General features: G+C 43.6%; 1 protein-coding gene across 1 annotated transcript in view; it reads right to left on the bottom strand.

The window, feature by feature from the left end:
- The window catches only part of LOC122797817 (msx2-interacting protein-like), a 1,498,925-nt gene that overhangs the window by 185,538 nt on the left and 1,297,979 nt on the right, over positions 1 to 15,408 (bottom strand). The window contains exon 15 of the mRNA XM_044066339.1: positions 13,810 to 13,923. Within this exon, the coding sequence (XP_043922274.1) occupies positions 13,810 to 13,923 (114 nt within the window). The remainder of the gene's footprint in view (positions 1 to 13,809; positions 13,924 to 15,408) is intronic.

The raw sequence follows: 15,408 nt of genomic DNA on the forward strand, positions 1-15,408 counted from the left end.
TAGGCATTCTCTGGATTATGAACCTGTCCCTCCAGCATGTTCTATTGATTGTGGTAATAAGGTTGAGGTCTCTGGAGCGTTTGTTGTGGAGGGATACGGATTTCTTTAGATGTGGCATTTCTAACAGAGATGGGTCAGACATGGCTTTGTAAGTCAAGCAGAGATTGCCTCTTAGTAGACGATATGAGACAAAGAATAACTGGAGTTATTTTGAGTCTGTCCGTGTAGGACATGTGTTTAAGGCCTGGGATCCTCTTCATGAGGTACTTTTGTAGCCTTTCCAGCTGTTGCATGCATCTAGTGAGGTACATGTCAAATGAGGCATTATACTCTATAACTGGCCTAATGAGAGAAGAGTAGAGACAGAGGATGACCTCTTTCTTCCTGGATGCAAAACCCTTGGTAATGAGATGTGCTACACAGAAGGACATTCTGACCACAGTGACAATGTGGTGGTTGAAGGAGAGGTTGCTATCAACCTGTGTCCCCAGATCTCTTATAACACCTTCAGTGTTTAGTAGGCTCCCGTGGTAAGTAGTGGAAACTGAGTTTTTCCCAAAGGAGATGACGACACATTTTTTGGCATTAAACTTAAGGCTATGGTTTCGACACCAGTCATTGGTCTCAGTGATGCCTTTCTGTAGGATGTATACATCACTTGGGGAGTTAATAATGGCTCCCGACTTGCAGTCGTCTGCAAACTTGGTCAGCCTGAGTCCCTCCGTGTTGGCTTTGACTTCTGAGAAGTAGATGCCAAACAGGAGAGGACCCAGGACGATCCCTGTGGGACTGCACTCGTGTCTGGTTGGCAGTCCGACTTCCCCATCTGTGAGCCAATTTGCAACCCACCTAGTGATATAGGGGTTGATGCCTAGTTTGGTGAGTTTATCAATAATTCCCGAGTGGGGAATGGTATTAAAGGCCTTGGCCAGATCAAGGTAGGCTATATGAACTGCCTTGCCCTCATCCACAGCTCTGATGACTGACTCAAAGAAGTCAGCCAGGTTGAGCAGGCATGATCTACCTTTCACAAAACCAAATTGTGTGGGGTCTAGAGTTTGGAGATTCCCTATATCTTTGTTAATTAGGTCCATGATGATGCGCTCCATAGCCTTACATATCAGACTCATCCGGCTAATGGGGCGATAATTTCCAGGGTCTGTAGTCGCTCCCCATTTATGGAGAGAGATGCCTGTAGCAGAGTGCTATTTGGTATGGACAAAGCCTGAGGTGTGGCTGTGACTGAACAGGGCACACACGTGGTGAAAGTTCACTTTGTAGTTCATGTAGAACACATCCAGGGATACTGTTGGGTCCCATGGAAGCTGTATTCTTGGCCTTGGACAAAGCAGCTTTAACCTGTGCTGCAGTAATGCTGGGTGCTGGCATTCCTCCAGTACTGTGATTGGTCCTTTAGGGAGGGAGGAAGGGAGGGGTAAAGTTGGCAATGAATCTGTCAGCCAGTATGTTGACGATATCTGTTGGCTCATTATAGGAAGTACCATTGTGTAGTAACTCAGAGCAAACCTGGGTATTGCCGTGGTGACTCCTGATATAACTATAGAAGGCTTTATGGTTGTTTTTAGTGTCTGCCGCAATTCTACCTTCATAGCTGGCTTTAGAGGTTTTGATGAGGGATCTCAACTTTTTGTTGAGGCTAATAAAGGAGTTTTTCCAGTCTTGGGACTTCATCTTTTTCTGCAACAGTTTTTTCCTTCTGTTGTAGAGTTTATTAATGGCAGGGGACTACCAGATTGGCTTCCTTTTTTTGGAGGAGAGCATCTTGGTTCTGTTGGGTATAGCTAGTTCCACGCATTTATGTACGTTTTTGTATAGTGCATTGGTGTATGATTCGGCAATCATGGATCTATTTTCCACTGACATGGGTGCCGTGAAGTTAGCGACCTCTGTTTTTAGTCAGCTTTGGATAAGTTTTTCATGGTGGTTACCTTTATGGGGGTGTGGGTGAGGTGTGGATTTCCATGGTGATTAGTTTGTGGTTGGATCTAACCAGGGAGGAAATGACTACTGGTGTGGAGCAACGGTTGCACATGTTAGCAATAACCAGGTCAAGGATGTTGCTTCCTCTAGTGGGGGTAAGAATGAGCTGGTCCAGGGCAATGGAATTGATTAATTCCAGGAAGCATTGGGCCAGTGAACTGGTGCATAAGTAGTTTCCCAGTTGATGGAGGGGTAGTTGAAGTGTTGGGTTAGAATCTAATAGTTTTCAGGGGGCTTAGGAATGTGGGGTGAGTCTTGGGACATGGTTGAGAACCTATAGCAGGCTATGACCTGAATCTCCGTCTTACCCAATGTTAGTTGTACCTGAAGTATCTCAGATGCGTTAGGCTGGGCTACTAGTCTGGAAGTGTGCATATCCTTTATGAATATGGAGACAAAACCGCCTCTGGAGCTTCAGTCAATGTTCTGGGGCCAAAAGGTGTGGAATGAGTTATAGCCTAGTAGTGCAGGGGTGCTTTCTGCTGCTTTAAACCAGGTCTCCGTTACAGCACAAATGTCAATGTTGTCCATTTTGAGGAGTGCTTAGAGCAAGTGCGTCTTGAGATTTAGACTTCTAGCACTGAGCAGCATAACCCTCAGAATGCATTTATTTATAGCTGGTACGGTGGTAATTTGGTCTTTGGAACATAGCCTAAAAAGGCACTATAGGGGTGGCAACAGCCTTAGCCAGTATCCGGAAAACGAGGGGTGACTGATGCAGGCCATCTTTGGCAAAGCATCGAAGTCTGTCAATCAAGTCATCTCAAGTAGACAGATACTGGATCCCCTTAGAATGACACCAGAAACTTAGCCAATTGCTGAAGTCAATCATTTTCTGCTTGTACTGCGGTATCATTTTGGGTGATGGTAGGATGCTGCTCAGGGCTAGGGTCATACCTGCCTGAGCTACATAATCCAAGAAAGTACAGTTGGATACACTTACCATAGATGTAGATGTTCGAGTGTATTTACTATTGCAGTCATTACATTTGGGTTATCTGCTTGCAGTAGCCCTCAGTTGGCCTGATTAACAAAGTCTTGGGTCCTGCGTCGGTTGTGGTCTCTTCTTCCATGACGTCAGAGGTATAAAACATGCAGCCGACACCATTACATCAGTTTTTCTTGCCCCAGATGTCAGGTGCCCCGATAAGGGGAAGAAATTAAATATATAAATATACACGGATATACCTCCAACAAAAAAGCAAATACACCAAGAAGCTTTTGAGCATAGTAAAGAAAAGTAGAGGTATAGCCAAAAGAAGTCAGGGGGCTGGAGAGAGGGTAACCAAGACTGTAACAGTGAATACACTCGAACATCTACATTTATGGTAAGTGTACACAACTGTACAATGTTCTTCGTGTTTCACTGTTGCAGTCATCACATTTGGGTAGATTCCCAAAGCTCAGGTTGGGAGGAGGACTTTAGATAGCATTAGGACCAGCTATAAGGGCCTGCAAGACTGCAGTGGCAAAGCCAGCTCTGGATTTAGAGAAAATTGGCAAATGATAATGCTTGGTGAAAGTATGTACAGAACTCCAGCTAGCAGCTTCTAGGAAGTCCCTGGTAGGAATGCCTCTGAGAAAGGCTGCAGAGGTAGATGCAGCCCTGGTTGAGTGGTGTCTGATCCCCTGTGGGATAGGTTTTTCATGGTGCTTATAGCAGAAATTAATACAGCGTCCATTTAGAAATGGTTTGCTTAGAATTATCCTTCCCTTCTGCCCCTGCAGCAAATGCCACAAGCAGTTGTTCAGATTTCCTTTGAGGTTTAGTCCTGTCCAAGTAAAATCTAAGCTGTCTGTGCACATCTAAGGAGTGCAGTATCCGTTCCCCTTTGTTTTGTGGATTAGGAAAGAAGGTTGGCAAATGAATGGACTGATTAAGAGCCATACTGGATACCACCTTGGGCATGCAGGATGGATTGGTTCTGAGGGACACCCTGTCCGCATGAGAGATGATGAAAGGCTCCACTGCCATAAGGGCCTGTAATTCTGATACCCTTCTTGCTGAAGTGATTACTAAAAGGAAAGCTGATTTCCAAGAAATATATTTTAAATCTCCAGTAGCAGTTGGCTCGAAAGGAGGAAGAGAGAGTTTTTCCAAGACAAAGTTAAGGCCCAGACTTGGGTTGGAGCTCTCCTGGGTGGTCTTAAATTATTGGCCCCTCTGAGGAACTGCTTGAGTAGTGGATAAGAGAAGAGGGGAGGTTCTGTGTTATAATTAGCTGAAATGGCTGAGGCATGAATTCTGATGGAGGAAAAAGACAGGCCCTTGTAAAGCATCTCAGTTAAGTATTGTAAAATCTGAGGTAAATTGGGCGCTGCTGTGCTCATCCCTTGAGATTGGTTCCAGGCACAAAAATCTTTTCCATTTTTCAGCAGAAGATTTTCTAGTACTAGGCCTCCTTGCCTATAAAATGATATCAATCACTGGTTTACTGAGGGATGGTAAAGGAGAGATTGGGTAATTAGCCAGGCTGCTAGGTTCAGTGTTGGAAGCTGAGGGTGCAGAATCTGGTTTTCCTGCTGAGACAACAGGGAAGGAGTCTGAGGTAGGTGCCATGGGGCTAACCGTGACACACTGCGCAAGGGGGGGTACCAGTGTTGGCGTGGCCAGTCTGGTGCAATCAAAATCGTCCTTGGGTTGTCCTGTTTGATCTTTAGTAGTACTTTGGAGAGCAGAGGCAAAGGGGGGAAGGCATAGACTGATAGTTTTTTCCTGCTGAAGGGCAGAGCCATCCACTTTCCAAGCTTGTTTGTGGGGAGTCCTTGTGCAAAATTTGTCCAATTGGTAGTTCTGCGGGGAGGCAAACAGGTCTATATATGGGCTCCTCCATTTGCTTGTTAACATGTTGAAAATCCTTTGTTCATGTTTTCACTCGTGTGGGTCCATGAGGTTTCTGCTTAGTCCATCTGCCAGTGTACTTAATTTCCCTGGCAGGAATAGTACAGTTGTGTACCTACCATAAATGTAGATGTTCGAATGTATTCACTGTTGCAGTCATTACTCTTGGGTTATCCTGCTGGCAGGCTATCCGCAGTCGGCCTGAATTCCAAAGGCTTGGTCCGGCGTCAGTTGCTGTCGCCTCTTCCCTGACGTCAGTGCACCAGAGTTATAAAAGATGCAGCCAACGCCATTTTCTTCAGATATTATTGCCCCAGATGTCAGGTGCCTCCAAAAAGGTAGGCTAAACAGATTATGCCAATAAACATGCATGCACTAAAGTAAACATTTCCTTCATCTACAAGCAAATACACCACATAGGTTGTATAGAATAGAGAAGTACAGATAAGTCCCAGCAAAGAAAGGGGGATGGTGGGTGGGTAACCTGGACTGCAACAGTGAATACACTCGAACATCTACATTTATGGTAGGTACACAACTGTACTATGTTCGTGTTTCACTGTTGCAGTCATTACTCTTGGGTTGAATACCAAAGCTGAGGATGGGTGGCTGGGCTAAATAGGATTAAGAGAGGCTATGAGGCCCTGCAGAACTGCAGTGGCAAAGCCTGCTCTGGATTTAGAGTAGAGAGGTAAGTGGTAGTGCTTTGTAAAAGTGTGCACTGAACTCCAAGTTGCAGCCTCTAAGATGTCTTTGGTTGGTACTTCTCTAAGGAAGGCTGCTGCTCTGGTAGAATGTGGCCTAATGCCTGTAGGCACTGATTTGCCATGCTGTGAGTAGCAGAGACGAATGCAATGCCCTATCCATTTTGAAATAGTCTGTTTTGAGATGGCCTTTCCTTGTGATCCTGCAGCATATGCCACTAAAAGTTGCTCAGGTCTTTCTGAAAACTTTAGTTCTGTCCAAGTAGAAGTGTAGCTGTCTGTGTATGTCCAAAGAATGCAGTAGTCTCTCACCCTTGTTCTCTGGGTTTGGATAAAAGATAGGCAAGTGAATGGTTTGGTTAAGGGCCACACTGGACACCACCTTAGGCATAAATGTAGGGTTCGTCCTCAGAGAATCCCTGTCTGGATGGAAAATGATAAAAGGTTCCACAGCCATGAGTGCCTGTAACTCTGAGACTCATCTTGCAGAGGTTATTGCTAGGAGCAGAGCTGTTTTCCAGGATAAGAATTTTATATCAGCTGTTGAGGCTGGCTCAAAAGGAGGCAGTGTGAGTTTTTCCAAGAAATAATTGAGGTCCCATGCAGGTATTGGTGCTCTCCTTGGAGGTCTTATGTTTTTGGCCCCTCTGAGGTACTGCCTTATTAAAGGATGAGAAAAGATAGGTCGTTCCGTATTGTAATGGACTGAAATGGCAGAGGCATGAATCTTAATTGATGAAAAGGATAGGCCTTTGTCCAGCATCTCAGTTAAGTATTGTAAAATCTGAGGAATATTTGGTACAAACGTGTCAATTCCTTGTTCCTGATTCCAAGCACAGAATCTCTTCCATTTTTCTGCATAAGTTTTTCTGGTACTGGGGCTCCTGGCCTCCAAGATAAAGTACAGTTTTGTACCTACCATAAATGTAGATGTCCGAACAGGATAGCATCTGCAGTCCTAACAAATGGGTTGTCCTGTCGTCAGGCAGCCCTTCGGTCGGCCGGATTCCAAAGTCTGGGTCTGGCCTCGGCTGGTGTCGCACTTCACCCGACGTCATCTCTGCTGGTCTTCGGGTATAAAGGCATCAGCCAACGCCATTTTCCTCAGTGTTTCTTGCCCCAGATGCCAGTTGCCCTCTTGGAAAACTAAATTTTGGGTAAATGCCAATGTTTCCAAAAAAAGATAGTAGGCAAAGACAAAAAATAAGCAAGTATGTACATATATACAAACAAATACACCATAAGAGATCCCCCCCCAGCTAGCTATTAGGAGGGTAAATACCCTAGGAGTACCACAGAGGGGAAGGAGGGTGGGTAATCCTGACTGCAGATGCTATCCTGTTCGGACATCTACATTTATGGTAGGTACAAAACTGTACTATGTCCTTCAAGGATGCATCTGCAGTCCTAACAAATGGGTAGAATACCATAGCCAAACTAGGGGAGGAGGAAGAAGAATTATGGTGTAATTAGGATCCCTTCCAATACAGCAGTGGCAAACCCTGCTCGGGATCTAGAGTATAGAGGTAAGTTATAATGCTTGGCAAATGTATGCACGGAGGTCCAAGTAGCCGCCTCAATAATGTCCTTGGTAGCCACTCCTTGTAAGAAAGCTGTGGTAGTGGCTGTAGCCCTTGTAGAGTGAGGTCTTATGTTCTGTGGAATTTGCTTTCCATGGTAGGAGTAACAGAATCTTATGCAATTTCCTATCCACTTGGAGATTGTCTGTTTGGAAATTGCTTTTCCTTCCCTTCCTGTTGCATAAGCTACTAGAAGCTGGTCAGTTTTTCTATTGCCCTTGGTTCTGTCCAGGTAGTAGCGCAACTGTCTATGTACATCCAAGGTATGCAGCAGTCTTTCCCCTCTGTTCTGTGGATTGGGAAAGAAGGTAGGTAGGTGGATTGCCTGGTTTAGAGACACTCTGGATACCACCTTAGGCATAAATGTAGGATTAGTTCTCATGGATACTCTATCTTGATGGAAGATTAGGAAGGGTTGTACTGCCATTAAGGCCTGTAGTTCCGAAACCCTTCTTGCTGAAGTAATTGCCAGTAGGAAAGTAGTTTTCCAGGATAGGTGTTGAAGATCTGCTGTTGCTGCTGGTTCGAATGGAGGGAGTGTCAATTTTTCTAGCACGAAGTTCAAGTCCCATGCTGGTAATGGTGGTTTCCTAGGAGGTTTTACATTCTTGATTCCTCTGAGGAACTGCCTGAGTAGAGGATGTGAAAAGACAGGGGGATCGAAGCTGTATTCTGCAGAAATAGCTGATGCATGTATCTTGATGGAGGAATAGGACAGGCCTGTATGGAGAAGCTCTGCCAAATACTCCAGGATGTTGGTAATATCTATCTTTGACACATCTTTTCCTCTTTCAGTACTCCAAATGACAAACCTTTTCCATTTCCCTGCATAGTTCCTTCTTGTAGAGGGCCTGCGGGCCTCAAGGATAATGTCTTTAACCCTTTGGGATAAATCTGGGTTAGTTGCTGTTATGTTATGTTCCAGGCATTCAGTTGCAGAGTTTTTAGGTTTGGATGCATGATGTTGAAGTCGTTCTGAGTTAACATCAAAGGCATCAGGGGTAGTGTCCACGTTCTCCCCCGAGACATGCTCCTCAGCAGTGGATACCAGTGTTGTCTTGGCCAATTTGGAGCTATCAGAATTATCCTTGGACGCTCCTCTTTGATTTTCAGTATTACCTTGTTCATCAAAGGAAGAGGTGGGAATGCATATGCTGTCAGGCCTTTCCAACTGAAGGATAGAGAGTCCGCCTTCCATGCAAGTGGGTGGTATGTCCTTGTGCAGAATTTCTTGAGTTGGTGATTGAGTGGGGATGCGAATAGGTCTATTTGCGGCATTCCCCATTTCTTTGTGATGGCCTTGAAGATGTCCGGGTGTAGCATCCATTCGTGAGCATCCGAGGTAGTTCTGCTTAACATGTCTGCTAGGATGTTTTCTTTTCCCGGTACAAATATTGCCTGTAACTGAATGTTGTAGCTCAGAGCCATATTCCAAAGGTCCAGAGTCATTCTGCATAGGGGGTATGAATGAGTGCCTCCCTGTTTGTTGATGTACCACATGACTGTGGTGTTGTCTGTCCTTATCAGTAAATGGCCTTCTTTGAGGAATGGTCTGAATTTCTGGATTGCTAGTTTTACTGCCAGCATTTCTTTTTGGTTTATGTGCAGGTGCAGCTGGTCTGGAGTCCACAATCCTTGTATGCATTTGTCCAACATGTGCGCCCCCCAGCCTAGGTCTGAGGCGTCCGTTGTGATGGTTTGGCTTGCTTGAAAGTTGTGGAAGGGCAAGCCTGGGTTTGACTGGCATGCTTGAGCCCACCATAGGAACTCCTGTTTCAGGCATGGGATTACTGGGATTTCGGTTTCTAAGCTGTGCCTGTGTTGAGACCATAAATTCTTTAGGTACCACTGTAGCTTTCTCATATGCAGTCTGGCATGGGGGACCAAGATTATGCATGATGCCATGAAGCCCAAGGCCTGCAGTACTTTTCTTGCTGTTAGTTTGTTCTGCTTTGTTAATGCCAAGAAGTAAAGAGGGAGTTGTTTTGTTTTTCTGCAGTTAGGAATGCCATTTGTTTTGCTGTGTCCAATTCCGCACCCAAGAATGTTCTTGTTTGGGATGGTATCAGTCTTGACTTTTGTAAATTGACTGTGTATCCCAGGGCTTGTAGTAAGCAAATGACTTTTGTAAATCTGTTGTCAGCTTGCTTTTGTTGTCCGCTTGTAACAGGCAGTCGTCCAGGTATGGATAAATTTGGATTCCCTGTAGCCTGCAGTGAGCGATTACTGATGCCAGGCATTTTGTGAATACTCTGGGCGCAGTAGATAAGCCAAAGGGCAATGCTGAGAATTGATAATGCTCTGATCCTGCAAGAAATCTGAGGTATCTTCTGCAATTTGGTCGTATGGGGACGTGCAGGTATGCCTCCTTGAGATCTAGAGTTACCAGCCAACACTCCTTGCCCAGCATGAGAAGAAGTTGCTGTAGGGTCAGCATTTTGAATTTTGGGACAATGATGTATGTGTTTAAGACGGACAGGACGAGAATAGGTCTCCAACTTTTCTCCTTTCTTGGTACTAGGAAGAGTCTGGAGTAGAATCCTTTGCCCTGTTCTGTTATTGGTACTCTTTCCACAGCTCTTATCTTTGTTAATTGCGCTATCTGCTTTAGAGCTTCTGTTTTTTGATTTGGAGGTAGGTTTGGCATTCCTCATTTTACTGGTAAAGTGTGGAAGTGGAACCTGTAACCTTGGTCTATGGTTTGCAAAATCCACTTGTCTTTTGTGATATAGTGCCAATTTTTCGAAAATAAGGCTAACTTTCCGCCTAAAGGTGCTGTTATTTGCTCCCTGGTAGGCGGTGTCAGAGCCAAGTCACTGTGATTGTCCTGTTGCAGTGGCAGTGGTTGTGTCTGTGCCTCGGTTATTGCCTTGCCACTGTCGTCCTCTGTAGGCACCTCCTCTGGATTGATTTCTGCCTCTAGAGCGTCTATTCCTGCCTCTTTGAGATTTTGAGGAGTCTGGAAAGGACCAATTTTTGGCAGGCCAGTTCCTGCTAAACCTTGGGGCTGAACCTGTAAGAAATCCTTAACTGTTTGTACAGATTTTGCCTTCTCTTCCATTTTCTTCATTACTTGCTGAGCAGGTGTACCAAATAGACTGGCCTTATCCATAGGAGCATCTAACAGCTTTGCTTTAACATGATCCGGCAAGACCTGTTCTTTCAACCATGCATGCCTTCTTATCACTGTGCCAGTCATGGCTGATCTAAATGAAGCCTCCAGTGCATCATAGCCACATTTTAAAGAATGGTTACTAACCTGCTGAATGTTATTCACCATTTCTAAAACATATTTCTTATCTAAGGGGTCATCAGTGGACAGCTTCTTAATTAACTGATCAAGCATAAACTCTTGGTATTGGATCATATGAAACTGACAGTTTAAAGCTCTAGCTGAGAGAGTAGCAGAGGTGTAAACTTTTTCCCCCATCTCTCTAAGGACCTGGATTCCCTTTCAGAAGGAATAGGGTTTTTTGCTGAGGTCGAGGCTACTGCCTTAGGCCCCTGGGATATAGTCTCAGGATCTGCAAGTGGGGCCTTGTATAGGTGGTGATGAGTGTCTGGCACCCTGTAAAATCTATCTGGTTTGGCAGGGGCTGAAGGTAAAGTATCAGGAGCAGTGCAAACATCATTAAATGCATCATCCACAACAGGAAGAACTGGAGGTATAGCTAAGGGCCTATGTTGCGGTAAATGTAGAAAGGTCCTAAGCCTTTTTCTTGAATCTGAGAAATCTTGTCCCTGCCATTGGAATTGCTCTCTCATGGCATGTAAGGTTTCCCCAAAGGAAAATTCCTCTGGTGGAGAGGCAGAAGGAATAGATTCTTCAGCATCGGAATCTTCATAAGTAGAAAAAGGAGCCTCTGGATGGTCTGTAATGTCTGAATCATCCGAAGAATCATCTGAGGACACTGGCTCAGGGGGCTCTGCTCTAGGTCTCTTTTCTAGAGGCTGAGAGGCCCTGTCTGGGTGAGATTGGGATCCCCTTATTAAAGAGATGAGATCCTCTGCCAGAGTAAGCATTTGGGAACTGGAACTGGGCCTGTGTGAGGGGGGCTTAACAGGCACTGATTTAGCAGTTTTGGCTGCTTTAGCCCTGGCAAAGGCCTTTATAGACATGGCTGCAGGAGGCCTAGCAGCACCACGTGCTGGGGTAGAGACATCCAAAGGAATGGTGTCTGATAAATCACTAGGAACCACAGTAGTAGGCAAAACTTCAGAGGCCGATTCAACTAGGGTAGCAGGAGCCTCGGTAGTAGTCATGGATTCGGCTGAAGATTGACCCGCTTGCTCGGTTTTGGCCGAAACCGAGACACTCGCGGTTTGCTTAACCGTGGTTTCGGCCGAAACCGCGGACCGCGAGTGTCGGTCTTTTTCTTTGCGTTTCTTAACAATTTGAGAAGTCGGAGGATCCGACGGCATAATGTGCGCAAAATCTGAGCCGAAAAACTGTTCAGCAAATTCCGACCGACGCCTAAGCGTTCGTCGGTTGAAGGAAGCACAGGCTAAACAGGCTGCTACGTCGTGGTCTGGGCCTAAACAAAGTAAGCAGTAAGAGTGGAAATCTTTATGAGGTATTTGTTTCCCACAAGTTAAACAGTTATTTACTTTTTCTGACATCGGCTGAGGCAAGAAAGAGTCCCCAACGGGGTACTTAGCTTTTTAGAAGTCTTCGAAGTAGTATTCGGTAGTAGTAATCTCTGGATCTGACCGACCGGCACTTGCGAACAGCTTCTGCTTCGGGCGCCACGCGGCAAGAAAGACTGGGGAAAATGGCGTCGGCTGATGCCTTTATACCCGAAGACCAGCAGAGATGACGTCGGGTGAAGTGCGACATCAGCCAAAGCCAGACCCAGACTTTGGAATCCGGCCGACCGAAGGGCTGCCTGACGACAGGACAACCCATTTGTTATGACTGCAGATGCATCCTTGAAGGACATCTCAAGTTTTAGTGGAGAGTCACTATTTTTAAAACAGCAAGATAGATTGAAAGGGGATGGTCACTTTGTATTCTGGTACTATGGAATACAGTAGGATGGCCAATAAATTTAAATAGTTGAAGGGGAGTGATTTCACAAAATCATAATTTTGTGCTTACTCACACCAGCCAGTAAAAGCAGAGAGGAAATGAGATATATGGTCAAATTAACACAAGGGGTAGGCAACTAGAAATGCAGTGATGTTTAAGAACACAACAGTAAGCGTATGGGAGGGTGGGAAAAATTTCTGTCTGACTCAAAAGAGACAGAGCTGTAGTCTCTCTTCAAGTTTTAATATGCAGTTAAAAGCAGAACACAAGTAAGACACAGTGTACAAATCATGGTATACAAAATAGAAAAATACAATAAAGGGTTGGGAGGATGGCCTAATGGTTAAGGTGTTTGCCTTACAAAAGCAAGGTGCAGAGTTTGAGTCTCACAAGGGATAATTGGCTAGGCTTAAAATGGCTCGCAAGGGCAGTTAGCTTAGTACTAATCTATGAACCTATGAACCTAAGTAATACAAAATACAACAAATAAAAAGCAAACTATATATATATATATATATATATATATATATATATATATATATATATATATATATATATATATACTTTCTGTGCTTTTCCACTTATCTAAAATTCTCACATTCCTTTTCAAAGAGTGTGTGATAGCAGCAGTTCCCAATTCTTAACCTTTAGAAGAAACAGGTTTCATTAACCCAGTAGATTCATCAAGCAAGCATCTAACGTTGTGATACACATGGTAAAAAAAGAAAAAAAAAAACTCAAGATGCATTCACCACTACACAGACATATGGAGATGTCTGGAGGGCAGGACGTAATGTGAACATAAAAGGGGAAGGGGAAGGGAAAGGGGTGGCCTCAGACTCTGGCCAGACATCAAACACTGCCTGCAGCAGATATCCCCGATGTTATAACTGAAGAAGTGAATTACAAGATCATTTTATGTTTTACTACAAATGCATTGGTGTAGCTACTTATTTTCAAATCATGGGTAGTATTTCAATAAATTCATCTTACTGCCAAGCACTTAGACTTTACTACTGCACATTGATTTCTGTATACAGCAGACTACCTGGACACCTTCCCAGTACTTGACACATTTTATATATAACCATGTCAAATATCCCAAACTGTTTGCACTGTTCTATCATGTGCAAATGTACAGCCAGGCATTCTCACAGTGACTGAGACCTGAAGAAAACAGTTTTATATGTTGTATGCATAGTTAAAAAAAGTAGTATATTTTATACAATCTTTCTGAATGAAGACGTTTTGCACAAATAGTTATAGCATTGTGCATCCTTTACTAGGATATGAGCATAAGTGCGATGCCTGCTCTTAAAGGGTAGCAGCATTACCTTAGTATCCCAGTCTAGTTTAAAATCTGAATGCAGCTTCGTGGATGGGAAGGGAATGCAAAAAAAAAAAAAAAAGCTTGACCACAGTGAAGTCCTGCATGAGTTACCATCTCTTAGGGAGCTAAACTGAATAACAAGCTTAAATGAAAAACACACTAGCAAGTTATGGGTACTACCGGACTATATGCATTTCCTTATTTTAAAGAACACCAGTACAACTTCTATTCCCCACAAAGGTTTCCTCATATGTTTTACTGCACATATGTATGAACAGTACTAAAATAAGCAAAATGTAAACAAAACACAAGACACTACTTACCCTAAGGCCTTTGTACCAATCTACTTCATTAATGGCTTTGCAGACGCTGGCAATATCGGCATACTCCACAATGACATACTCAGTCCTTCCTTCAGATTCTTCTATTTTAATATCCTGAAAGACAATAACTGCTTGAGCACTTTAAAAGACAGCCTGACAATGTCCAAACCAGAAAAAACTGAACCACTATTAGAATTCTGGTAAGAGAAAAGTGTTTATGCTTCTTCAGTCTATTTAGAAACCACAGTCACCTCCCTCCTCATCTCCATATAAAAGTAAAAAAAATAAACATATCTTCAAGTACTCATTACATTAGTTGTCTATGAAAGGATCCTATTGGGCACTACAGTTGTGTGCTTCCTACTGCTGCTGTTGTCTTACACAACTCTTCTAAAGTTCTCAAATTCCCTCACAAACTGTGATAATCCCATCAGTTCCCAGATCTTAACCTCTAGAACTGTGTTCCGCTTGCAAACAAAATATGTTGAAGGATACGTAAATATAAATGTTTTCACTTATATAAAATTCTGGTGAAGCTGTAGGAAGCACTCGTGAACAGCAAGATACAACAGAAACAAAGGTAAAAGCAATGCAGTAACTTGCAGGGGGTCTTCTTAACTACCAAACGGAACTGCAAGTTCTCACATATCCATCATATCTTACTTCAAAGGGTCATCTGCAGTGGGTGGAATGCTTGGAAAGAATATTCAGAAGCATCACAAACAAAATTCTACCAAAAAACTTGTGCCATCATTAACTCCCCAGAGCACACAAAAATCCTCCATATAGACCTTTTCAAACAAACACCTGGTGTCAAAACCATGCATTAAAATTAAATGTCAATGAATGTATAATAGTATTTTTCTGCAAGCAAGACTCTTCCCTTGAAACTACTACATGGACACCAACCCACACACAAAGTTAATCCTGTAGTCAGGGATGTGGCAACTTATGTAGACTACAAACTGTCATCTGATCTCCACATATCCACTATTGAAAGGAAGTCTCTTTTCATCACACACGTTATAGCTAAAGGTGTAGCGTCCAGGTCAAAGGATGTAATCATTCCACTGTGCTCTACTCTCATTAACTCGATCATGGACTACAATGCCCCTTTTGGTATGTACCTGTCGAAACACTTGTCACAGCTGGAAAGACTGCAATGCTTTCTCACAAAAAAGGTGCAAGTCATAAAAACTATGCAGATTGTCTCAAAACCTTGTCGCTCTTCTTGGCATCAAATAGGCTGCTAACAGGTGACTTCTGCCTTGTGTACAGAGCTTTAGCAGAACCAATCCTTTCTGACCTATTACACATACTTAAGTTCAATGGTAGCGTTAACACCAGCTGTTCTCTTTGGCAACACAAACAGGACATACTGGAGGGATATGTATGCACCACAAAGAATGCCAATTGTACGGAACGGCTTTCACTCCATGTAATGCAAAGTGCTTCTCCTTCTCTATTGAAATGTAATTTGGAAGAATGATACAAATTTATTCCTGGTTTAGCAACCATGATCCTCATGACTTTGGCAACAAGTAAATGTACTAACCTACCCTTGTTCTGTCAATCTCTTGGTTACTCATACAAAAATAC

This window comes from Protopterus annectens, chromosome 3.part1, assembly GCF_019279795.1.
Source record: "Protopterus annectens isolate FY-2018-M chromosome 3.part1, PAN1.0, whole genome shotgun sequence".
NCBI classification, from domain to species: Eukaryota; Metazoa; Chordata; order Ceratodontiformes; family Protopteridae; genus Protopterus; species Protopterus annectens.